The sequence below is a fragment of the Scyliorhinus canicula genome, unplaced genomic scaffold (assembly GCF_902713615.1).
Source record: "Scyliorhinus canicula unplaced genomic scaffold, sScyCan1.1, whole genome shotgun sequence".
Taxonomy (NCBI): domain Eukaryota; kingdom Metazoa; phylum Chordata; class Chondrichthyes; order Carcharhiniformes; family Scyliorhinidae; genus Scyliorhinus; species Scyliorhinus canicula.
Genome location: NW_024055702.1, coordinates 257062 through 283718, shown reverse-complemented (window position 1 = coordinate 283718; position 26657 = coordinate 257062). Strand labels below are relative to the sequence as shown.

Genomic DNA, 26657 nt, shown 5'->3' with positions numbered 1-26657 from the left:
CATAGAACATAGAACATAGAACAGTACAGCACAGAACAGGCCCTTCGGCCCTCAATGTTGTGCCGAGCCATGAATACCCTACTCAAACCCACGTATCCACCCTATACCCGTAACCTAACAACCCCCCCCCTTAACCTTACTTTTATTAGGACACTACGGACAATTTAGCATGGCCAATCCAGCTAACCCGCACATATTTGGACTGTGGGAGGAAACCGGAGCACCCGGAGGAAACCCACGCACACAGGGGGAGGACGTGCAGACTACACACAGACAGTGACCCAGCCGTGAATCGAACCTGGGACCCTGGAGCTGTGAAGCATTTATGCTAACCACCATGCTACCCTGCTGCCCCTAAGTATGGATGGTTATTTTTCAAAATCGGCAAATAACGTCTGTGTCAGTGGATTTATTTATACTGGGACCTTTTCTTGACTTTTCCACCACTGTGGCTGTTCTTCCTCCTCCTCTTCCCGGCCGCCAAAGGCCGCTACATACCCGCATGCGACGCCTGCTGCTACTCCCGGTGTCACTTCTTGGCCCCGAACGCCTCACTCTGCCTCCCACTCAATCAAAATCCAAGATGGCCGTTTGACGGCCCCAATGGTAACATAAGCTGACCGCCGACAGACTCTCCTGGTAATACAGGATCGCAAATCAGGATGGGGCTGGCTGTTGGTGGGATGTTTTACCGGCTCTGGTTGGGGATGGGGGGGGGGGGGGGGGGGAGAGGATGCTTGGCCGGGTTTTCCTCTCAGTGTTTAATGAATTGAAGAATCGGACTAAAATGAAATTTAAGAACATTATTCAACTGCTGTCTGAACTGAGTCTGTGTCACGGCGCAAATAGCAGTGTTTGTGCAGCAACTCAGGAGCTGCAACATGAATCCCAATTCCATAACATAAGGATCTAACCATACAGACATATACCCAAGATACCGCATCCGATAACATACAGAATAAACCATTGACGTTGACCATAACAGGATGAAATTGGCCGAGATAATAAACAGTAAAATTATGGATTTCATCCGACTCTCCATCTCTGTGTCTCTGAGACACTCCCCACTGCTGTGAGCCCGGAGTCTCCTGCGGGCCCTGCTGCTCACGACAATGTGTCTGACGGTGAGAACATTGAGCAGCAGAATCAGGGCAAATGGAACAGTCGGGGTTAGAATGTGGTGGAGGAACTCGATTATTGACCAGACCGGAGAGTACTGAACATCTTTTGTGACATAACAGAACCAGGGGATGTTCATCAGCATATACCGACCTCTGAACATAAAATACCAGGAAATGTTCTTCAAACAGCTCAGTACAGTCACTGTTCCCAGAACCACAGCCGCTGTGTTCTCGCTGCAATATTTACTTTTCAGCTTCGGGCAACAAATGGCCACAAATCGATCAAAGGTGAAAGTGACGGTGAACCAGACAGAACAGTCTGTGACTGCATAAAGCAGGACGGCGTGGATATTACACACGGGGATCGACTGCAGGAAATCAAACTGTTCCATGAAAACAATGGGAATGTGTCTTAATATCAGATCGAGAATAACGACCAGTAGATCCCCCACTGCCATGGCCACCAGGTAACAAGTCACACATTTCGACAGCCCACAGTTTTTTCTATTCAGGATCAAAATTGTGATGAGGTTTACTGAAAGGAACAGAAATAAACAATGAAGTTAAACATCAATCTCGGAGTGATATTATGAGTTTGATTGAGGTGGCGTTGACAAAGACAAGCACATACACTCAAATACACAGATTCACAGACATACAGATACACAAACACACACACTCACAGACACAGAGAGACGAACACAAACACTCACAGACACAGAGGCACAAATATACACATACACAGACACAAATACAGACACTCACATACACACAGCGATACACACTCACAAAGACAGAGACATAAATACACCCAGACACACACCTGTACCACAATCACATCTACCCACACAACCAAACGCACACATACGCGATCACACACAAACCATCACACCGACAAGCACCCACCCACAAACACATACCAGCTGACACATTACCCACACAAAAATAACAATGCACTCAGAGCTCCACAAACATCCTAATATTTACCCACACACACACAATCACACAACCCCCGCATACACACAAAGTGCACACACATACACACCCACACACTCACAGACATATTCCCACACTCACACTTTCAGGCAGACCCACATACATTCACACGTAAGCACCCCGCTACAAACACACATGCACACACAAACACGCAGACACTCCCACGCACACAAAGACGCACACACGCTCACACACATACTCAGACACACCCACATACAAAGCAACACGCACACGCACAAATTACACACACACACACCACAAACCGTGCGCACACTCTCACCCATTTAGACTCACACGCACACACCTACTCGCACAAACTCTCAGAGCCACACATGCGAACCCACACATACAAACTCCGACACACAGCCTCACACATATAGACACACAAAGTTGTGCGGGCGCACACCCTCACACAAACACTCACCCCACAAGCAAAGACACACACACACAACCACACATACTGTAAGGGAATTTGTACTGGATATTGTATGAGTTAGGTATGAAGTTCAGAATCATAGGTTTTAGTGAAATGATAAAGTAGATTTAGGTGAGTATTGAGATGAGTATGTAACCTAGGGTAACCTCGTGTGACCTAATGTAATCAAGTATAGTTAATATGATTAAAGCAGAAGACCCAGAAAAGTAGTATAGCATTTACTAATTAACAAAGACAAATAATAGTCACTTGGGAGAACAATGAATACGGCTCAGTGGCTCAACTTAATGGTTGACCATAAATAATGGCCATAAAAAGACAAGAATAGAGTGAGCATGTTTTTCTATACATTCGGTCTAAGTCAGCAAAACCACGATTGTTTCACAAGCAGGGAAGTTTACACAGGAGCAAGATAAGGACAAGAGTTATAACCACCATGGTTTAAGAAGCAAAGAGAGGAAATAGGGAGCGACCAATCTCGAATGGGACAGATAAAGGGCCAACTAAAAACAATGGTGGCCAAAGCAAGGTCAGATTGGAAAGCAAGATAAGAGGGCTGTAAAGTAAGATAAGAGTTTGAGATATGGAATTGAAATGTACATAAAAGACAGTAAGCCCTGAGGCTCTTCGGATTGTTCCGGACATCCCAGCTTTGTTTTCTTGTGCTAGGAAAATAAAGTTCACTGCTTGAAAGATCGCTTCTCAGACTCTCGGTGTTTTGATAGGTACGAACAAATTGTCGTCCTGGGGAACCACGACAAAATTGGCGCTGCGAGCAGGGTTGGTGAGAGATCGCCCAGAAAAGCATCTGGAAGGAGTGGCGGAGGCGAAGGTCCGACCGGGGCTGGACATCCCAAAGCCGGCATTCTGACAACAGGGTAAGCAGATTTGTATTGCATGTAAATCCTTGTTGTCGGAAAAGGGATCTCGAGGCCCGGCGCACCCGGCTCTTTGCTGGTCCTGGATCTCCCCAACCACAAAGATATCCTGCATAACTAAAACCAAATTGTGTAAAATAGTATTGAGAGACTGAGTCTGATCTGAAGAGTAGAGTTTTGCATGCAAAGCGCACTGTAATACTGTATTGTCTGTGAGTGGGTAAAAAGTGAGACGGGAAAAAGGCCGAACGCTAAGGTAATGCAATTAGGTTAAGTCAACCGGTTTGGAGCGGGTTTTGCCAGGTTACGACTTGCCCAGAAGAGAGTAAGTGTGGGAAAATCTGCCAGTCCAAACCTACCCAGGACCTCGGGTAAGGGACGTCAACCGAGAGGGAGAGAGATCAGTGAGAGATCGCTCTCTGACCTAATACGGTAGTCAAAAGCACAGGAGGGGAATCTAACCCCGGAGAGGGGGATTAACAGCTAGAATAGAGAAAGTAAAAGACCAATTTGAACAAACTGGTCTGAGGCAGCAGCGTGGAGGACAGAAATAAGAAGGAGAGTCGGAACACAGGTAGGGTAATAACTAACAACTTGGAAAGGTCACACTGACAAAACCGCCTAGCGGCGAGATTGGTACAATCGGTTGGGAAGGAAGATTAGTCAGGGGGTTAAGAAAGGATAATAACAGAAACGGAAGCAACACTGGATTGGGGAAAAATTACACATATAACTAACTTAGAAGAGGTAGAGAACGAGTGGCCGTATGTAAAATGGGAAAGAATAGCCGATAGGAATTGGATAGACGAAATAAACTTGGAAACTCTAGAGAAATTAATAAAGGAATCTGATCGATATAGGGTTTCTATACACATAGACGAGCAAGTAAAAACCTACTACCCTCTAGCCCGGGAAAGGAAGATAGTGCCGGGACAGGGGACTACGGGGAAGTGGATATCGGGACCCCGGTTAGAGTTACAGATATTGGCAAGGGAAACCCAAGGTAAAGGTAAACAGGGGACTGAGCACGGAAAAACAACACAGCAAGTAATAATCACTGTGATACCTAACTCTGACGGATTAAGTGATAAAAATTGTGACAGTAATCCGAAAAGACGAGTAATGGCACACAAAGTTAAAACACCAGTGGAAACATTAGGGGATAAGTTCCCAGCCCTCAGGGGAGATATAGAACACGTCTCTGAAAAATGGGCCAAAAGAACAAGTAAAACTAATACACAGTGGCCGGAGGAAGGCACATGGTGCGTAGAGAGGTGTGAGGACCAGAAGGGAATAATAAAGAACTATAAAATAAAAGATAAATCTAAGAAAAGAAAGGAGAAGCGAGAAAAAGAACTAGAGATACTGGCATTATTTGAAAAGGAAGGGAGAGAAAGGAGAAGGGCATGGAGGGAAGTATGGATGCAAATGCCAGTGCAACTTCAGGAAAAAGCAAAATTGGAAGATCCAAATGTAGCCCCGCCCCCATACTCAGAGGAACAGGGTTCCACGGGACTGTACCCAGTTATATCAGGCACGATGAATTTTGAGGGAGTATTTGACACAGAAAAGGTGACGAAGGAGGAATGGGCACAAAGGGAGTTAGAAAAGAAACAAGGTGTAGAGGAAGAGGCTAAGAAAACAGAAGAGGAGTTGAATGAGTTAAACCAAAGGAGAAAGCAGTTGGAGGAAGAAGTAAATGTAATAGACCTTTTGGAATGGGTAAAGACGGCAATGAAAGAGGAAAAGGAACGAGAAGAGGAAGAAAAGAATGGTAGAAGAAAATATGAGTGGAAAACAAGTCATGATCCTTGCGAGGGTGAAAGTAAGGCGTCACAGGGAAAAATAAAAGAAAAGAGAGTCGAAGCCAGCAGAGAGGAAAGAGAAAGAAAAATAAGCATAAAGGAAACATGTTGGAATGGGCACAAAGAGGCAGACAGACGAGAAGTGGGGAAAGCATGGAGGTGGAAGTACCCAGAGAGAATCGAGGGAGAGATGGAAGGAGAGACAGAAGAAAGTAGTGACGACGAAGGGGGACAATCAGTGTTAGGGGAACAAAGAAAATCGACGCGGGTAAGACACCAAACTGTAAAGTTTCCAGATATGGAGAAAAGAGGGAAAAAGATGTTCCCGGTGATTCTGAAGGGTGGCAGACCACAGTATATCCCTTGGTCAGGTCAGGATTTGCCTAATCTAATTAATGAATTACCCAATATTTTGGATGGAGCTGGAAGGTGGATTGGACAGTTGGAGGCAGGAATGGTGGGAAAAAGGATGGCACTGGGTGACATCAAAGCTCTCCTGACAAAGGTGCTAGGAATGGACCAAATGGCAGAAGTAATGAGACGTGCCAGCATCCCGACCGCAGCTTATGACCCAGAGGTAGATGGGACACTAATGGACCTGTACCGACAAGACATCTGGCAGGCACTGAGGAATATGTACCCCAATCGAATGGATGTAAAAACCCTAAGGGGAGAGCCATTGGGTGAGGAGGAGAATGCAGCTGTGTATGTGGAAAATCAATTAAAAAGGTGGAGAAGGGACACGGAGAGGGACATTCTAACAGACCCGCTGACCAACTCCATGTTCCGGGCTGCAATTCTAGAGGGCCTGCCAGTCTCAGCTAAGACAAGACTGGAGGATGTGGTGGGCTTGGACTCAAAAAGCTACCGGGAGTTTGTGGATTATGTTGCCCATGCAGTAGAAAGACATCGCAAAGATGAAAAGAATGCAGACAAACAGCTGAAGGAGATACAACGTAAACTCCTTCAGGCACAATTGGAGGAGATCAAAAACAAGGATAAGCTAAAGGCAAAAGAAGATCTCACACCCAGAAAAATAGCACCGATGGTGGTGGAGCAAAAGTCAGGGGAAATACCTGCACTAACAATAGGGGGGAGCGGAGATGGAGGCCAGCCCATCGTAACCTATAACATTTCTGCCTTCCCACTGTCCATAAACCCAGAAGCCCATGGCCTAAATTATCAAAACCCATACGCCCTGGAAAATCAGACTGACTGGAATAAAAATGGGAAAGGACAGGGAGGTGGTAGGCCACCCTTTCAGAATCAGAGAGGGCAGGGACAGGCTAATTATCAGACTCCGAGACAGGGACCACTGCCTGGCCCTCCAGGTGTGTGTTGGGGGTGCGGGGAGACAGGGCACATAAAAAGGAATTGCCCGCGGAGTTCCACCAGACAGGGAGAAAACCAGCAACAGGCAGGCCAACAGCTGATCCAAGGGTCGCCGAACAGCATCCCGATGTTTCAAGGGCCGGTGAACCATCAGAGTTTCGCATAGAGAGGCCCAGAGAACCCCGAAATGGTAGGACAGTACGTACAAATAACAGAAACTGCAGAGCAGGAACCTATAGTTAATGTTAGAGTAGGCGGGATCGAGGTCCCCATGATGATAGACACCGGCGCCACGTGTACGTGCATACAAACGAAATATGCGGATCACCTACCATTGTCAAACCGGTTTGTAAAAACTGTGGGGTTCTCGGGGAAAATAACACTAGCTCGAATGACGACGCCGGTGCCTGTTACCATTGGAAACAAAACTACCCATGTACCTGTTTTAGTATGTGATAAAACTCCTTTAAACCTGTTGGGAAGGGATGCAATCTTAGGTCTAGGACTGAAATTAGAATGCACCGAACAAGGAATTGATTTGATGGGAATGTATTCACTTGAGATACCAGGAAAGGAAGGGGTTAATGTATATTGGCTGGGAGATATAGAGGAACAAATTAAAAAACAGATATGGGAAGTTTGGGGAAAACTTATAGACACTTGGGTTCCACAAGCCAAATGGCCGAGAACAGAATTACACAGTACAATGATATTTGATGAAGGGCAGGAACCTGAAATACAGGAGAAATGGGAAAGGGAGGCGGGACGAGAACAGGAAATAAAGTCAGGAAGTATTTTAATTGGACTAGAGGGAGTGGCCCTCGCAATCGTTAGGAATGAATGGATTGACAAATGGTTCTCTGTACCTGGGGCGGAGCCACATGTCACATTGAAAGTTAATCCGGGATATAGATCAAAGGACCTAGGACCAATGGTGTTGAGAGCACAAGACTTAGAATTTGTCCAGACAGACAATGTAGATATTTGGACGTCCAGCGATGGACAAATGACGAAAATAATTTTGGATGTTAAGATGCTTGGGAAACCAATGCAGATAACAATAGGAGTGCAAAGTGAGAAACAGGAACTGGAATGGAGAGAGAGCTTAGAGCAGGATTTGAACTCCCTCCCACAGGAGTTGTGGTCCAGACAGGACACAGATGTAGGGAGGGTTAAAAACACTAATCCAGTTGAAGTCAGATTAAAGACAGGACGCCAGGGGCCCTATAGGCCACAATACCCAATCAAGACAGAAGCAATTGAAGGAATTAGAGAAACGATTAAGGGATTGATAGAAGCAGGGGTATTAAAGGAAACCGGGAGCAGGTGTAATACACCGCTCCTACCAGTAAAAAAGGCGGACGGAGAAAAATGGAGATTGGTGCATGACCTAAGGGCAATTAATGAGGTAGTGGAAGATATGCCAGTAGAGGTTCCAAACCCTTACACCTTGTTGACAAATATACCACCTGAAAGTAGATGGTTTACTGTAATCGACCTATGTTCGGCATTTTTTAGTGTGCCACTAGCTCAAGAAAGTCAGTATCTTTTTGCATTTACGTACGAGGGGAAACAATACACATACAATAGAATGCCCCAAGGATTTAAACATTCCCCACATGTATTCAATCAGGTGTTGAGAGCAGATTTAGAAGGAATACAGTTGGAAGGAACACTGATACAATATGTGGATGATTTACTATTATGCACAGAAACACAAGAACAATGCAGGAAGGATAGTTTAAAACTTTTGAAAAGACTAGCAGAAGGGGGTCATAAAGTATCCTGGAAGAAGCTGCAGCTGTGCCAGAGAAAGGTAGAATACTTGGGGAGAGAAATATCAGCAGGGCAGAAGGGGATAGCTTCACAGCAAATAGAAGCAGTACTAAAAGTTCCGAAACCACAGACGGTGGGACAAATGATGACATTTTTGGGAATGACAGGATTCAGTTCAGAATGGGTGGAAAGCTATGCAGAAAAAACGCAGGCACTACGAAAGATAATGAAGGAAGCAGGGTGTGAAGAATTAAAAGCCAAACTAAAATGGGATAAAGATGCGTTAGACGCATTTGAGAATATAAAGAGAGAAATGGCACAGGCACCAGCATTGGCTTTACCGACCTATGACAAACCCTTTGACTTATTTGTGAGTAACAGAGAAGCCGGATTTGCTACAGCAGTGTTAACACAGGAAAATTGCAAGGGGAGGCGAAGGCAGACTGTAGCATATTATAGTACCAAGCTAGATGACGTAGCAATGGGATACCCTCCGTGCTATCAAGGCCTGGCAGCAGCTTGGTGGGCGTACGAAAAGGCAGCTACGGTCACAATGGGATATCCGATAAACATACATGTATACCATAAAGTAGCTGAATTGATTGAAAAAGGGAAGTTTGTTCTGACGCCGGCTAGAATTCACCATTTTCAAATGCTGACCACATTCCCGGACATTACGATAGTGAAGTGCAATAGGGCCAACCCAGCTGAATATATGCCATTGCCACATGAGGGAGAGGAGCATGAGTGTGTAAGAGAGACAAAAGTGTTTATGAAACTGAGGAAAGATCTGAAGGCAGATAGGTTAAACACAGAAGAAAAGAGAACGTTGTATGTTGATGGCTCGTGTCATAGGGATCATAGGGGAAATCATGCTGGCTATGCAGTAGTTGAACAGAAAGGGAAAACATTTGAGGTACTGGAGGCAAAAGAATGTGAGCAGCCATGCTCAGCCCAGTTAGCGGAGTTGAAGCACTGACCAGAGCATGTGAGTTAGCAAACGGGGAAGCAGTGGAAATTTATACTGATTCGGCCTATGCCCACGGGGTTTGCCACCTGTTTGGGGCAATATGGAAGCAAAGGGGATTTATGAAAAGCGGAGGAGGACCAATTCAACACGAAGGTCAAATCAGGGCTTTAATAGGGGCTATGATGGGTCCAAGGGAATTAGCCATAATTAAGTGTCAGGCGCATAAAAAGGGAACGGATAGCATCACACAGGGAAATACCAAAGCCGACAAGGCGGCTAAAGAAGCGTCAGGATGCATTGAGGCTACGATAGCCCCAGTAGAAATAGCAAGGCCGCACCCAGGGCCAGGTGTGGGGAATATCGAACCTCAAATCACATTAGAAGATGTGGCACAGTTACAGGAAGAAGCCCCTGTAGCTGAAAAAACAATGTGGAAAGATAGAGGAGCACTACAGGGACAACATGACAAAATATGGAGAAATGGGGAGGGGTTGGTCATAGCACCCACATCATTACTAACCGTACTAATTAGTGAAGCACATGGAGTGGATCACTGTGCAAGAGGAGAAGTGGCTAGGAAGATTAAGAAGGAAGGATTCTGGTCACCATACCTGCAAAACTCAATTGACTATATACTAGGTCTGTGTGAGGTGTGTGCTCAGAATAATATCAGGAAGGGCATTACTGCCCCAATAGGGCATATACCCATTCCCGAAGGGCCGTTTAAACATCTATGCATGGACTATGTGGATATGGGAAAGCTGGTAAGGGGGAAAAGATACATGCTAGTGATTATTGATAGATTCAGCAGATGGATAGAAGCAACGCCATCCAAAGATCAAGGATCTGGAACGGTAATTAACTTCCTGTCAAAAGAAATTATCCCAAGATTTGGCATACCCATGCAATTAAGTTCAGACAATGGATCTGCTTTTATAGGGAGGGCACTGAGAGAGACACTCTCAGCACTCCGAATAAAGCAGAAGTTTGGATGTGTGTATCATCCTCAATCCCAAGGAATGGTGGAGAAAGCAAACGGAACCCTCAAGGCTAAAATAAGCAAAATTTGCAGCGAGACAGGAAAAAAATGGATAGATGCTCTGCCATTGGCTCTAATGCAATACAGGAGTCAGGAAAACAGAATCACACATCTAAGCCCACATGAGATGATGACAGGAAGAGTAATGCCGGTGCCAAAGATCGGGGGAGCAGGGGGCCCCGCGTTGGAGTGTTTAGATCAGGACACAAGAGAGTATGTACGACAATTAACTTTTATACATAGAACTATTTTTGAACAGGAAAAGGCCAAGGAGGAGGAGAGCCCTGCAACGGAACACCAGATCAAACCGGGAGATCAAGTATACATCAGAAAGTTCCGGAGACGTTGGCATGAACCCAGACGAGAAGGGCCGTTTGAAGTCACCAAAGTATCTCCCACGGCGTTGCAAGTAGAAGGCAGTACACTGTGGTATCACTTGAACCATTGTACCAGAACGGTACCCGGGGTAGGGGAGAGAAGGGAGACTGAAGATAGTGGCATGGCGGATAGAAGTAGCAGCGAGGAAGAGATAGCACTACACGAGGAGAATCGTGAGGAGGAGGAGCAGAGCCAAAGTAGAACAGAAATAGTAGCGGATGATGAGTGGTTCTGTGCATGAGTTGGCTGATGATACAAATGCCCAGCCTCAGCCTGTTAGTCAAGGTGCCGAGGGAGGTGAGAACAGGGAAAGGGCCTCGTTCCCCACCTGGGACTTGGAAACTATTTCCCTTGGGGACTTCCTTGACCCATAAAAAAGGAAAGTGGGATGCAGAGGACATAGGGGTGCAGAATCAGGAAGGTAGAGTATTAAGACAAACAAGACGTAGACGATTAGTGAGTACGAATACTGTTTGGGAGAAAGCAACAAGAAACAAATGGTGGAAATGGGCTGAGTATACAGGTCAGAAAAACAGTGAGGGGAAAGATTGTGTGGTATGTGCATCAGAGAGACCGAACACCCAAGTAATTGATGTACCGTGGGGATCAGAAGACTGTAGAACCATGCGGCAAATCTGGAAAAAGAAAAATTGCCGTCCACACACCACATATACACAGACATATAAGGTAGGGAATCGGACGCTCACGTATGAGACGGTAAACTGTTCAGGATCCGCATGTATTGACCTTTGTAAAGGGAAGCCGCCGATGTGTCACTACCACTGTGTCCTGCTTGCTGGGGTAAAAAAGGGCATTTACAATATAGCCCACAATTGTCCAAATTGGCCAAGAACGGCAATGGACGCGGCCCCAAAGGAATGGAGGGTGCAGCCTGACTTACGAATCCAAGATTGTTATTGGAGGGAAAGCAGCACGGGGAGTAGTTTGGGACACTACACAGGAGAGTGTGAAAGGATTTGGAATATAACTGACGCCCTTAGTCTGATCATCCCAGTTAAAGGGGGATCGCCACCCCCTCCTTATGTATTAGACTATCAAGTAAATCAACTGGCCGATCTCTGGTGGCTTTGTGGCCCGGAAAAAGGGCTGCTGGCACACTTACCACTGAATTGGAGGGGACTGTGTGCCCGAGTTATATTGGCCCAGAGCACTGTAATACTGCCGGTGGAAAAAGAAATTAAACCACGAAAAGTTAAGAGGGCATATACCCCTGACCCTAGGGTACAACTAGACGCAATCGGACAGCCCCGAGGCATCCCGAATGAGTTCAAAGCTAGGAACGAAATAGCTGCAGGGTTTGAATCCATCTTTGTTTGGATCACACCCAGCAAAAACACTGAGTGGATCAATTACATCTATTATAATCAGCAGAGGTTTATTAATTATTCGGATGATGCCCTGGAAGCATTGGGAGAGCAGTTGGATGCGACCAGTAAAATGGCATGGCAAAATCGACAGGCATTAGATTGGCTCCTGGCAGAGAAAGGAGGGGTCTGTGTTATGTTTGGAGACCAGTGTTGCACATTTATCCCTAACAACACTGATCCAGAGGGGTCATTTACACAAGCCATGAATAAGTTGAAGAATCTTAGGACAGAAGTGAAAGAAAATGCTGGGTTTGGGCATGAGGCATGGAGTTGGTTGGATAGAATGTTAGGAAGATGGGGGGCATGGTTTGCCAAAGCTGGAGCTGTAGCAATCACAATCATAACCGTTCTAGGATTCATATTTTGTTGTTTTCTACCCGCCCTGAGATCCTTCCTTACCAGAGTTGCAGCACGGCAGATGATGGTGACAAGCAGCTCACGCTCACGAGGAAAAACAGAGGAACGGGAAAACCTTGAGCTGCCTCCGATGAGTGTATTCACCATGACCTTGGTCGAGATTGAAACTCATCACTCTGTGAAAGGACTATAATAATGGAAGATCGCTTTGTAACAACAATAGCACCTGGCTGAAATCCGCAAGAGACTAGGAGAACTTAGTCTGTACACAGGAATCAGTCATTTTCCCTTCCCTTGGCAAGGGTGGGAAGGTTTTTGGCTGATGACTGTCAGGAGCAGGCAATCTGGGGGAGCAACCCAAGAATCAGAACCTGGATAGATAGATTATGATAAAGATGGAATAGGGACATTGATCCCTGACCAAAGTATTCGGCTCCTCCACATTGCCTGCAAAGAGTGATTAAAATAAAATGTAAATGGGATCAAGCAAGGGGATTATTTGAGCTTGGTAATTGGTATGAGGCTAGGGAATAGCCTCAAAGGGGGGACATGTAAGGGAATTTGTACTGGATATTGTATGAGTTAGGTATGAAGTTCAGAATCATAGGTTTTAGTGAAATGATAAAGTAGATTTAGATGAGTATTGAGATGAGTATGTAACCTAGGGTAACCTCGTGTGACCTAATGTAATCAAGTATAGTTAATATGATTAAAGCAGAAGACCCAGAAAAGTAGTATAGCATTTACTAATTAACAAAGACAAATAATAGTCACTTGGGAGAACAATGAATACGGCTCAGTGGCTCAACTTAATGGTTGACCATAAATAATGGCCATAAAAAGACAAGAATAGAGTGAGCATGTTTTTCTATACATTCGGCCTAAGTCAGCAAAACCACGATTGTTTCACAAGCAGGGAAGTTTACACAGGAGCAAGATAAGGACAAGAGTTATAACCACCATGGTTTAAGAAGCAAAGAGAGGAAATAGGGAGCGACCAATCTCGAATGGGACAGATAAAGGGCCAACTAAAAACAATGGTGGCCAAAGCAAGGTCAGATTGGAAAGCAAGATAAGAGGGCTGTAAAGTAAGATAAGAGTTTGAGATATGGAATTGAAATGTACATAAAAGACAGTAAGCCCTGAGGCTCTTCGGATTGTTCCGGACATCCCAGCTTTGTTTTCTTGTGCTAGGAAAATAAAGTTCACTGCTTGAAAGATCGCTTCTCAGACTCTCGGTGTTTTAATAGGTACGAACAAATTGTCGTCCTGAGGAACCACGACAATACACAGACACAGGCGCACACCCGTGTCCACACACACCTACACACACACATACCTATGCACTCACACTCAACAACACACAAATACGCAACGACATATATACACACACGCCCATTTATCACACACTCAGACACACATATACACATTCACAGACAACCCCACATACAGACATACGGACACACAAACGCGCACCCAAATCCACACACAGCCATACACTCTCCAAACTCGCAACCACTTCCACACACACACACTCACACGTGCTTTCACTCTCACACAATACATTATCCCACACACACGCAAAAACATAACCCACGTAGACACCCCCTCCCCTCAAGCACATACAGTCACACACAGGCACCCAGTCACACTGATCTACACTCATACGCACACACATTCACCGGAACACATACGCAGTGGCACGCATATATAGGCACAGCCAAGTGCACGCACGCTCGCACACGTACTCAACCACACACATCCACACTGACTCACACTCTAACACAATAACACACATACTCACAACCAATCACCTACTTACTCCCACAGGCACTCACAAACTCATTCGCACAGGATACACACATACTCAGGCACACGATTACAGACACACTCGCATATGGCCACTCATAGAACATTGAACTTAGAACATTACAGCGCAGTACAGGCCCTTCGGCCCACAATGTTGCACCATCCTGGGAAACCCCTCTGAATTCCCTCTACACTATTCCCTTATCGTCCAGATGCCTATCCAATCACCATTTGAATGTGTTTAGTGTTGGCGAGTCCACTACTGTTGCAGGCAGGGAGGCAGAGCAGGGCAGGGACTCACACACAGTCGCGCACACACATGCTGGCTTGTACACTGACGTACACACACAGATCCACGTACTTTCACACACTCATGCACCACCATGCACACAGTTACACACCCACAAACCCACATACAACCCCACAAAACCACATTCACCCTCACAAAAATCGCTCTCACGCACCCACAGACAAACACAGATACGCACAAACTCACACTCAGACACACATTTTCACACATATCTATTCACACGCAGGGACATATAAACACACCCAAAGCTCACATATATACAGTTATATCCCCACACGCCCACAAACAACAACTCTCACATACTGCCACACTCACGTTCACTCATATACCCACGCATACACGCACACACTCTGGCCCATACACACGGACACTGAACCACACACACACACATACAGCCACACACACACAAATATACATTCACAGAAAAATCACACACATACACACCGGGACCACATCCATACACACGCACTCACAGTTACCTACACACCCACACACATACACCGACACACCCACAAATATACACACAAACTCACTCACAAAAAGGACCACATAAAAAGTTGTACACACACTCACACCCACACAGACACACATCCACACACACACACAAACTAACCACAAATAACGAAGGCACACCTATACACACACACACAAGCATTCCCCTACATACGTAACCACATACAAACACATTCACTTACACCTCCTCCCCCCTGTCCCCCACCCAACACACACATACACACACGTTCCACGTCGCGGGAATAAATGTCCAACGGCCGTGATCGGCTTTCAGAATATCGGCCATACAGCGCATGCCTCAGCATTGCGGAGGTTCGGAACGCAGACGGTCAGAGCGCTTCCTCGTGACGTAACGGTGCTGATCAAAGAGGAAATTATTTAAGAAATCATTGGAGCCTTTTCTTCAGAAGTGGCGGCAGGCCATGTGCTCAGGGGGCCAGAAAGATTCCTCCATTTTGCAATTGGAAACAGTGCTGGTGTGAGCTCTTGTAAAGGGATCTGACATTGTTGGGATTACGGAGACATGGCGCCCAGTTTGCCTGGATGGGAAATAAACTTTGAGGGTTGTTCAGTGCTTTGGAAGGATAGTCAGAAAGGATTAACAAGAATTTGAGGAAAAGCTGAAATCAGGAACAGTTCAGTACAATGATGGTTTCCTGAGTAATGGGTTTATCAATGGTGCCAATTCAAATCAGGATGCAAAGCCCATGTGTGTTATATGAGAGATCTACTGGCAAATGAAAGACTAAAACACTCAAAATTCAAAGGTAATCGATGAATAAGCATAGCAAGTTGGAGGTCAAAGATTCTTTCAAAGGATTCAGCGAGAAGTTAAATAATCAGCTTTTATCGTCAGAAGAAATGTTACATTGAATGACAAAGCAAGTGAGATCGTGAGGACCAAGAAGGCCCCTGTCACAGTCAAGGTAAGAAAACATGCTGGGGTCACGCAAGTCGGCCAGCGTGGGTTCCTGAGGATAGCCAGTTGGCAAAAATCGGTCCTGGGCAAAAAAGATTGAAAAACATTCCTCCAGGCCAGGCGTCTTCCTGCAAATAATAGCAAGTGCGGGATAAGGAACGATCAAAGGAGCAACCTTAAAGTTTTTTTTAACCTGATCATGCAGAGCCTTCTAATAAAATGGATGAATTAGTTCTAAAGGGATCCGACATAGTTGGGATTACGGAGACGTGGCTCCGAGTTGACCTGGATGGGCAATAAACTTTGAGGGCGATTCAGTGTTTAGGAAGGATAGACAGAAATGAAAATATGGCGAAGTGGCAGTGTTGATGAAGGAAGATATGTATACAATATAGAAGAAACACATTACGACCGGTGGTGTACAATCTGTATAGGTGGTGCTAAGTAACATAAAGTGGCGAGAAACATGCTTTGCGATGTTAGACAGACCTAAACTGCAGTGGTAAATTTTGGGAATACCATTAGGCAAGAAATCAGATACAGATGTGATAAAGGAACCTATGTTAGTATAGGTGACTTTAATTTGAATTCAGATTTGATTGCTCAAAATAGTGACAGTATAATAGAGGATGAATTACTTGAGTGTATAATGGATGGTTTTTCGGACCAGTATATTAAGGGACCAAAAAGGAAACAGGCCATCTTGGATTGGGTGTTGCGCAATCGGAAAGGGTTAGCTGGAAATGAGGTTGTGAGAGAATCCTTGGGGTTAGTGACCATAACGTGTGTGAATTTTTAATCAAGGTGAATATTGAGGTCCAGGGACCTGAATCTCAACAGAGGTAACAGTGATTGTATAAGACATAACGGATTGGGAAACATTACTGGACGGAAGAACATTGGATAGGCAACAGCAGGCATTCAGGGAACGAATAGGTGAACTTCAAACATTGTTTATTCCTCTTTGGGGCAAGAGTAGAAAGGGATCTGCGTCCAAACCATGGCTTATGATGGAAATTAGAGAAAGTTTTAACTCAAAGCAGAGGCAATTAGCAAGAAAAAGCAATCAAGATGAAGATTGAGAACAGTTTAAAATTCAGCAATGGCAGACCACGGTATTGAGAAAAGAAGGGAGAAAATTATTGAAACTAAACAACTGTGGAACACAGAAAATACTTGTGAAAGTGTCTACATGTATGTAAAGAAGAAAAAAATGTATAAACAAATATGACACCTCACAATCAGAAATAGGGGAATTCATTACGGGGAAGAAAGAAACGGCTGAGGAACTAAATTCGTTGTTTGCTTCTGTCTTCACAGCGAAAAATATGAATAATGTACCGGATGTTCTGAAAACAGTGGCTTCTGTGAGGAGCTCAAGAAAATTAGAATTAGTAAAGAAATGGGGTGGGATTCCCCGCTGGCCGACGACGGAATTGGGAACCGCGAATGGGAGGAGAATCCTTTCCGATGCTGAAATCGTTGCCAGCGCTGGTCTGATGCCAAATTGCAATACTCTGTTGCCTTGAGGGTGGCGCCAATGTATCACGCGGCCCACCCAAGGACAACGGCACCTAGAGTGGTCGCGTACCACTGTCATACGAAGCGCCAGCAGATGGTAACCCTGGATATAGGGACAGGCGACAAGAGCAGAGCCCTTCATTATGTCAGGCACCGATGGTCCCGGGTTGCGGAGAGGACGGAGAACGAGTATATTCGGGGCATGTTTGTAGTGCCAGCTGGCGTTACCATGTTGTCCATTGCACTTGGTTGGGCACGGGGGTACGCACCATCCTAACATGTCGGCCTTTCGCCCTCTGCAGACAATTGATATTGGAATTCAACCATCAATGGTGGCCTTCCTTCTATTTGCCGCCGTGGGAAGTTTCCTGCAGCTGTCCGAGATGGAGCTGCCAGAGAAGGATGCTGCAGCAGCGGAGAGGCCAGCAGAGGAACAGGAGGCAGCATCTCAGGATGGAGAGCCAACCGCCCATCAGGCCGACGAAGAGGAACCAAGGAGGTAACGAAGGAGGCATCGTCTGTATGGGAAGCGCCTGTCGTTCGAGGAACTGTGGGGATGGGTATGCCGGCGAAGATTCCAGAGACAGTGCGACATATCTGCCAGATCATGGTGCACCTGGTACCGCGGGCATCTGGGCCAGGACACAATTCCCAGTGACTGTAAAGGTGACGGTCGCCGTCAACATTCATGCCACAGAGTCCTTCCTGGATCTAAGTGGGGTGCTGTCTGTGATTTCACAGAGCTCGATACACAAGTGCATCTGCGCCATCATGGAACCCGTAATTTCCCAGTCTTCACATTACATCCATTTCAATGTTGACCAGGCCCAACATGATACCCGGGCAGCAGGATTCAGTGCCATCATAAAGATGCCCCGGGTCCCCCGGGTGATCGAAAGGATGCATGTCCCCATAAGAGCACATGCAGATGACAGCCGCTCGACAAAATGTGAAAGTGGTTCAACTCGATGAATGTCCAGCTGATATGTAACAATATGAAGTGTATCATATATATCTGCACCCGATACTCGGGCAGTTTGCACCGTTACCCGGGCAGTGGGCACCGATACCCGGGCAGTGGGCACCGATATCCAGGCACTGTGCATCGATACCCGGGCAGTGTGCCCCGATACCCGGGCAGTGTGCACCGATACTCGGGCAGTTTGCACCGATACCCGGGCAGTGTGCACGGATACCCGGGCAGCCTGCATCGATAACCGGGCAGTGTGCACCGATATCCAGGCACTGTGCATCGATACCCGGGCAGTGTGCCCCGATACCCGGGCAGTGTGCACCGATACCAGGGCAGTGTGCACCGATACCCGGGCAGTGTGCACCGATACCCGGGCAGTGGGCACCGATACCCGGGCACTGTGCACCGATACCTGGGCAGTGTGCCCCGATACCCGGCCACTGTGCACCGATACATGGGCAGTGTGCACCGATACCCGGGCAGTGGGCACCGATACCCGGACAGTGTGCACCGATACCCGGGCAGTGGGCACCGATACCCGGGCACTGTGCATCGATACCCGGGCAGTGTGCCCCGATACCCGGGCAGTGTGCACCGATACCTGGGCAGTGTGCACCGATACCCGGGCAGTGGGCACCGGTACCCAGACAGTGTGCACCGATACCCGGGCAGTGTGCACCGATACCCGGGCAGTGTGACGATGCCCTGGCCGTGTACATGATATCCGGGCCGCGCACACCGATACTCAGGCAGGGTGAGCCGATTCACGGGCAGGGTGCACCGATTCCCAGGCAGTGAATCATGGATACCCTGTCAGTGGGCACCGATACCCGGGCAGTGTGCGCCCATACCCAGCCAGTGTGCACGGATACCCGGGCACAGTGCACCGATAACCGGGCAGTGTGCACCGATACCCGGGAGTGTGCACCGATACCTGGGCAGTGTGCACCGACACCCATGCAGTGTGCACGGATACACGGGAACTGTGCACGGATACCCGGGCAGTGTTCACTGATGCTCATAAAGAGTGCACGGAAACCGGGCAGTGTTCACTGATATAGAACATAGAACATAGAACGATACAGCGCAGTACAGGCCCTTCGGCCCTCGATGTTGCACCGACATGGAAAAAATCTAAAGGCCATCTAACCTACACTATGCCCTTATCATCCATATGCTTATCCAATAAATTTTTTAATACCCTCAATGTTGGCGTGTTCACTACTGTTGCAGGTAGGGCATTCCACGGCCTCACCACTCTTTGCGTAGAAAAACCACCTCTGACCTCTGTCCTATATCTATTACCCCTCAATTTAAGGCTATGTCCCCTCGTGCTAGCCACCCCCATCCGCGGGAGAAGGCTCTCGCTGTCCACCCTATCTAACCCTCTGATCATTTTGTATGCCTCTATTAAGTCACCTCTTAACCTTCTTCTCTCTAACGAAAACAACCTCAAGTCCATCAGCCTTTCCTCATAAGATTTTCCCTCCATACCAGGCAACATCCTGGTAAATCTCCTCTACACCCGTTCCAAAGCTTCCACGTCCTTCCTATAATGAGGCGACCAGAACTGTACGCAATACTCCAAATGCGGCCGTACTAGAGTTTTGTACAACTGCAACATGACCTCATGGCTCCGGAACTCAACCCCTCTACCAATAAAGGCCAACACACCATAGGCCTTCTTCACAACCCTATCAACCTGTGTGGCAACTTTCAGGGATCTATGTACATGGACACCGAGATCCCTCTGCTTATCCACACTACCAAGAATTTTACCATTAGCCAAATATTCCGCATTTCTGTTATTCTTTCCAAAGTGAATCACCTCACACTTCTCCACATTAAACTCCATTTGCCACCTCTCAGCCCAGCTCTGCAGCTTATCTATGTCCCTCTGTAACCTGCAACATCCTTCCGCACTGTCTACAACTCCACCGACTTTAGTGTCGTCTGCAAATTTACTCACCCATCCTTCTGCGCCCTCCTCTAAGTCATTTATAAAAATGACAAACAGCAACGGCCCCAGAACAGATCCTTGTGGTACGCCACTCGTAACTGAACTCCATTCTGAACATTTCCCATCAACTACCACTCTCTGTCTTCTTTCAACTAGCCAATTTCTGATCCACATCTCTAAATCACCCTCAATCCCCAGCCTCCGTATTTTCTGCAATAGCCGACCGTGGGGAACCTTATCAAACGCTTTACTGAAATCCATATACACCACATCAACTGCTCTACCCTCGTCTACCTGTTCAGTCACCTCAAAGAACTCGATAAGGTTTGTGAGGCATGACCTACCCTTCACAAAACCATGCTGACTGTCCCTAATCATATTATTCCTATCTAGATGATTATAAATCGTGTCTTTTATAATCCTCTCCAAGACTTTACCCACCACAGACGTTAGGCTCACCGGCCTATAGTTACCGGGGTTATCTCTACTCCCCCTCTTGAACAAAGGGACCACATTTGCTATCCTCCAGTCCTCTGGCACTATTCCTGTAGCCAATGATGACCTAAAAATCAAAGCCAAAGGCTCAGCAATTTCTTCCCTGGCTTCCCAGAGAATCCTAGGATAAATCCCATCCGGCCCCGGGGACTTATCTATGTTCACCTTGTCCAGAATTGCCAACACTTCTTCCCTACGCACCTCAATGCCATCTATTCTAATAGCCTGGGTCTCAGCATTCTCCTCCACAATATTATCTTTTTCTTGAGTGAATACTGACGAAAAGTATTCATTTAGTATCTCGCTTATCTCCTCAGCCTCCACACACAACTTCCCACCACTGTCCTTGACTGGCCCTACTCTTACCCTAGTCATTCTTTTATTCCTGACATACCTATAGAAAGCTTTTGGGTTTTCCTTGATCCTACCTGCCAAAGACTTCTCATGTCCCCTCCTTGCTCGTCTCAGCTCTCTCTTTAGATCCTTCCTCGCTCCCTTGTAACTATCAAGCGCCCCAACTGAAACTTCACGCCTCATCTTCACATAGGCCTCCTTCTTCCTCTTAACAAGAGATTCCACTTCTTTGGTAAACCACGGTTCCCTCGCTCGACCCCTTCCTCCCTGCCTGACTGGTACGTACTTATCAAGAACATGCAATAGCTGTTCCTTGAACAAGCTCCACATATCCAGTGTGCCCAACCCTTGCAGCCTACTTCTCCAACCAACACATCCTAAGTCATGTCTAATGGCATCATAATTGCCCTTCCCCCAGCTATAACTCTTGCCCTGCGGGGTATACTTATCCCTTTCCATCACTAACGTAAAGGTCACCGAATTGTGGTCACTGTTTCCAAAGTGCTCACCTACCTCCAGATCTAACACCTGGCCTGGTTCATTACCCAAAACCAAATCCAATGTGGCCTCGCCTCTTGTTGGCCTGTCAACATATTGTGTCAGGAAACCCTCCTGCACACATTGTACAAAGAATGACCCATTTAATGTACTTGAACTATATCTTTTCCAGTCAATATTTGGAAAGTTAAAGTCTCCCATAACAACTACCCTGTTACTTTCGCTCTTTTCCAGAATCATCTTCGCCATCCTTTCCTCTACATCCCTAGAACTATTAGGTGGCCTATAGAAAACTCCCAACAGGGTGACCTCTCCTTTCCTGTTTCCAACCTCAGCCCATACTACCTCAGAAGAAGAGTCCCCATCTAGCATCCTTTCCGCCACCGTAATACTGTCCTTGACTAGCAGCGCCACACCCCCCCTCTTTTGCCCCCTTCTCTGAGCTTACTAAAACACCTAAACCCCGGAACCTGCAACAACCATTCCTGTCCCTGCTCTATCCATGTCTCTGAAATGGCCACAATATCGAAGTCCCAGGTACCAACCCATGCTGCCAGTTCCCCTACCTTATTTCGTATACTCCTGGCATTGAAGTAGACACACTTCAAACCACCTACCTGAACACTGGCACCCTCCTGCGAAGTCAAATCTGTGCTCCTGACCTCTATACTCTCAATCTCCCGTACCCCAAAACTACAATCCAGGTTCCCAAGCCCCTGCTGAATTAGTTTGAACCCCCCAAAGAGCACTAACAAATCTCCCGCCCAGGATATTGGTGCCCCTCAGGTTCAGATGTCGACCATCCTGTCTATAGAGGTCCCACATTCCCCAGAAAGAGCCCCAGTTATCCAGAAATCTGAATCCCTCCCGCCTGTACCATCCCTGTAGCCACGTGTTTAATTGCTCTCTCTCCCTATTCCTCATCTCACTATCACGTGGCACGGGCAACAACCCAGAGATAACAACTCTGTTTGTTCACGCTCTGAGCTTCCATCCTAGCTCCCTAAAGGCCTGCCTGACATCCTTGTCCCCTTTCCTACCTATGTCGTTAGTGCCAATGTGGACTACGACTTGGGGCTGCTCTCCCTCCCCCTTAAGGACCCGGAAAACACGATCCGAGACATCACGTACCCTTGCACCTGGGAGGCAACATACCAAACGTGAGTCTCTCTCGCTCCCACAAAATCTCCTACCTGTGCACCTGACTATTGAGTCCCCAATTACTAATGTTCGAATCCTTTCCCCCCTTCCCTTCTGAGCAACAGGGACAGACTCCGTGCCAGAGGCCCGTACCCCATGGCTTACCCCTGGTAAGTCGTCCCCCCCACAAGTATCCAAAACGGTATACTTGTTACTCAGGGGAACGACCGCACGGGGTCCCTGCACTGACTGCTTCTTCCCAGTCCCTCTTACAGTTACCCATCTATCTCCAGTCTTTGGTGTAACTACTTCCCTGAAGCTCCGATCTATGACCCCCTCTGCCTCCCGAATGATCCGAAGTTCATTCAGCTCAAGCTCCAGGTCCCTAACACGGTTTTTAACTGTCACTTGCCAACAGCCTCTCCACAAACCACCTTCAACTTAGGCTGACCGCACTGCACGTATGCAAATTCCCCCAGAACAGCTGATCAGTAGATCTGCTCTGCTGCCCTCTGCTGGATGATTGCCTTCACTCAAACTCCTCGGGTCTTCTTCGCAGATTCACCTTCAACTTAGGCTGTCCGCACTGCACGTATGCAAATTCCCCCAGAACAGCTGATCAGTAGCTCTGCTCTACTGCCCTCTGCTGGATGATTGCCTTCACTCAAAATCCTCGGGTCTTCTTCGCAGATTCACCTTCAACTTAGGCTGTCCGCACTGCACGTATGCAAATTCCCCCAGAACAGCTGATCAGTAGATCTGCTCTGCTGCCCTCTGCTGGATGATTGCCTTCACTCAAACTCCTCGGGTCTTCTTCGCAGATTCACCTTCAACTTAGGCTGTCCGCACTGCACGTATGCAAATTCCCCCAGAACAGCTGATCAGTAGCTCTGCTCTGCTGCCCTCTGCTGGATGATTGCCTTCACTCAAAATCCTCGGGTCTTCTTCGCAGATTCACCTTCAACTTAGGCTGACCGCACTGCACGTATGCAAATTCCCCCAGAACAACTGATCAGTAGCTCTGCTCTGCTGCCCTCTGCTGGATGATTGCCGTCACTCAAACTCCTCGGGTCTTCTTCGCAGATTCACCTTCAACTTAGGCTGACCGCACTGCACGTATGCAAATTCCTCCAGAACAGCTGATCAGTAGATCTGCTCTACTGCCCTCTGCTGGATGATTGCCTTCACTCAAACTCCTCGGGTCTTCTTCGCAGATTCACCTTCAACTTAGGCTGACCGCACTGCACGTATGCAAATTCCCCCAGAACAGCTGATCAGTAGCTCTGCTCTGCTGCCCTCTGCTGGATGATTGCCTTCACTCAAACTCCTCGGGTCTTCTTCGCAGATTCACCTTCAACTTAGGCTGACCGCACTGCACGTATGCAAATTCCCCCAGAACAGCTGATCAGTAGATCTGCTCTGCTGCCCTCTGCTGGATGATTGCCTTCACTCAAACTCCTCGGGTCTTCTTCGCAGATTCACCTTCAAATTAGGCTGACCGCACTGCACGTATGCAAATTCCCCCAGAACAGCTGATCAGTAGATCTGCTCTGCTGCCCTCTGCTGGATGATTGCCTTCACTCAAACTCCTCGGGTCTTCTTCGCAGATTCACCTTCAACTTAGGCTGTCCGCACTGCACGTATGCAAATTCCCCCAGAACAGCTGATCAGTAGCTCTGCTCTGCTGCCCTCTGCTGGATGATTGCCTTCACTCAAAATCCTCGGGTCTTCTTCGCAGATTCACCTTCAACTCAGGCTGACCGCACTGCACGTATGCAAATTCCCCCAGAACAGCTGATCAGTAGCTCTGCTCTGCTGCCCTCTGCTGGATGATTGCCTTCACTCAAACTCCCCGGGTCTTCTTCGCAGATTCACCTTCAACTTAGGCTGACCGCACTGCACGTATGCAAATTCCTCCAGAACAGCTGATCAGTAGATCTGCTCTGCTGCCCTCTGCTGGATGATTGCCTTCACTCAAACTCCTCGGGTCTTCTTCGCAGATTCACCTTCAACTTAGGCTGACCGCACTGCACGTATGCAAATTCCCCCAGAACAGCTGATCAGTAGCTCAGCTCTGCTGCCCTCTGCTGGATGATTGCCTTCACTCAAACTCCTCGGGTCTTCTTCGCAGATTCACCTTCAACTTAGGCTGACCGCACTGCACGTATGCAAATTCCCACAGAACAGCTGATCAGTAGATCTGCTCTGCTGCCCTCTGCTGGATGATTGCCTTCACTCAAACTCCTCGGGTCTTCTTCGCAGATTCACCTTCAACTTAGGCTGACCGCACTGCACGTATGCAAATTCCCCCAGAACAGCTGATCAGTAGCTCTGCTCTGCTGCCCTCTGCTGGATGATTGCCTTAGAACATAGAACATAGAACATAGAACGATACAGCGCAGTACAGGCCCTTCGGCCCTCGATGTTGCACCGACATGGAAAAAATCTAAAGGCCATCTAACCTCCACTATGCCCTTATCATCCATATGCTTATCCAATAAATTTTTAAATGCCCTCAATGTTGGCATGTTCACTACTGTTGCAGGTAGGGCATTCCACGGCCTCACCACTCTTTGCGTAAAAAACCCACCTCTGACCTCTGTCCTATATCTATTACCCCTCAATTTAAGGCTATGTCCCCTCGTGCTAGCCACCTCCATCCGCGGGAGAAGGCTCTCGCTGTCCACCCTATCTAACCCTCTGATCATTTTGTATGCCACTATTAAGTCACCTCTTAATCTTCTTCTCTCTAACGAAAACAACCTCAAGTCCATCAGCCTTTCCTCATAAGATTTTCCCTCCATACCAGGCAACATCCTGGTAAATCTCATCTGCACCCGTTCCAAAGCTTCCACGTCCTTCCGATAATGAGGCGACCAGAACTGTACGCAATACTCCAAATGCGGCCGTACTAGAGTTTTGTACAACTGCAACATGACCTCATGGCTCCGGAACTCAATCCCTCTACCAATAAAGGCCAACACACCATAGGCCTTCTTCACAACCCTAACAACCTGGGTGGCAACTTTCAGGGATCTATGTACATGGACACCGAGATCCCTCTGCTCATCCACACTACCAAGAATTTTACCATTAGCCAAATATTCCGCATTTCTGTTATTCTTTCCAAAGTGAATCACCTCACACTTCTCCACATTAAACTCCATTTGCCACCTCTCAGCCCAGCTCTGCAGCTTATCTATGTCCCTCTGTAACCTGCAACATCCTTCCGCACTGTCTACAACTCCACCGACTTTAGTGTCGTCTGCAAATTTACTCACCCATCCTTCTGCGCCCTCCTCTAGGTCATTTATAAAAATGACAAACAGCAACGGCCCCAGAACAGATCCTTGTGGTACGCCACTCGTAACTGAACTCCATTCTGAACATTTCCCATCAACTACCACTCTCTGTCTTCTTTCAACTAGCCAATTTCTGATCCACATCTCTAAATCACCCTCAATCCCCAGCCTCCGTATTTTCTGCAATAGCCGACAGTGGGGAACCTTATCAAACGCTTTACTGAAATCCATATACACCACATCAACTGCTCTACCCTCGTCTACCTGTTCAGTCACCTTCTCAAAGAACTCGATAAGGTTTGTGAGGCATGACCTACCCTTCACAAAACCATGCTGACTGTCCCTAATCATATTATTCCTATCTAGATGATTATAAATCGTGTCTTT

The 26657-nt window shown here is 47.1% G+C and overlaps 1 protein-coding gene across 1 annotated transcript; it reads left to right on the top strand.

Moving 5' to 3' along the window:
- Positions 1-3349: 3349 nt before the first annotated feature.
- Positions 3350-12669, top strand: LOC119960671 (syncytin-2-like). Its single transcript, XM_038788293.1, has 2 exons — positions 3350-3431; positions 10613-12669. Exon 2 carries the CDS (start codon positions 10969-10971, stop codon positions 12667-12669), a length of 1701 nt encoding a protein of 566 aa, XP_038644221.1. The 5' UTR covers positions 3350-3431; positions 10613-10968.
- The last annotated feature ends 13988 nt before the right edge of the window (positions 12670-26657 follow it).

What these genes read in the sequence shown, in the direction of transcription:
- LOC119960671 (XM_038788293.1), top strand. Translation starts at nt 10,969, where the DNA reads ATGAGTTGGCTGATGATACAAATGCCCAGCCTCAGCCTGTTAGTCAAG.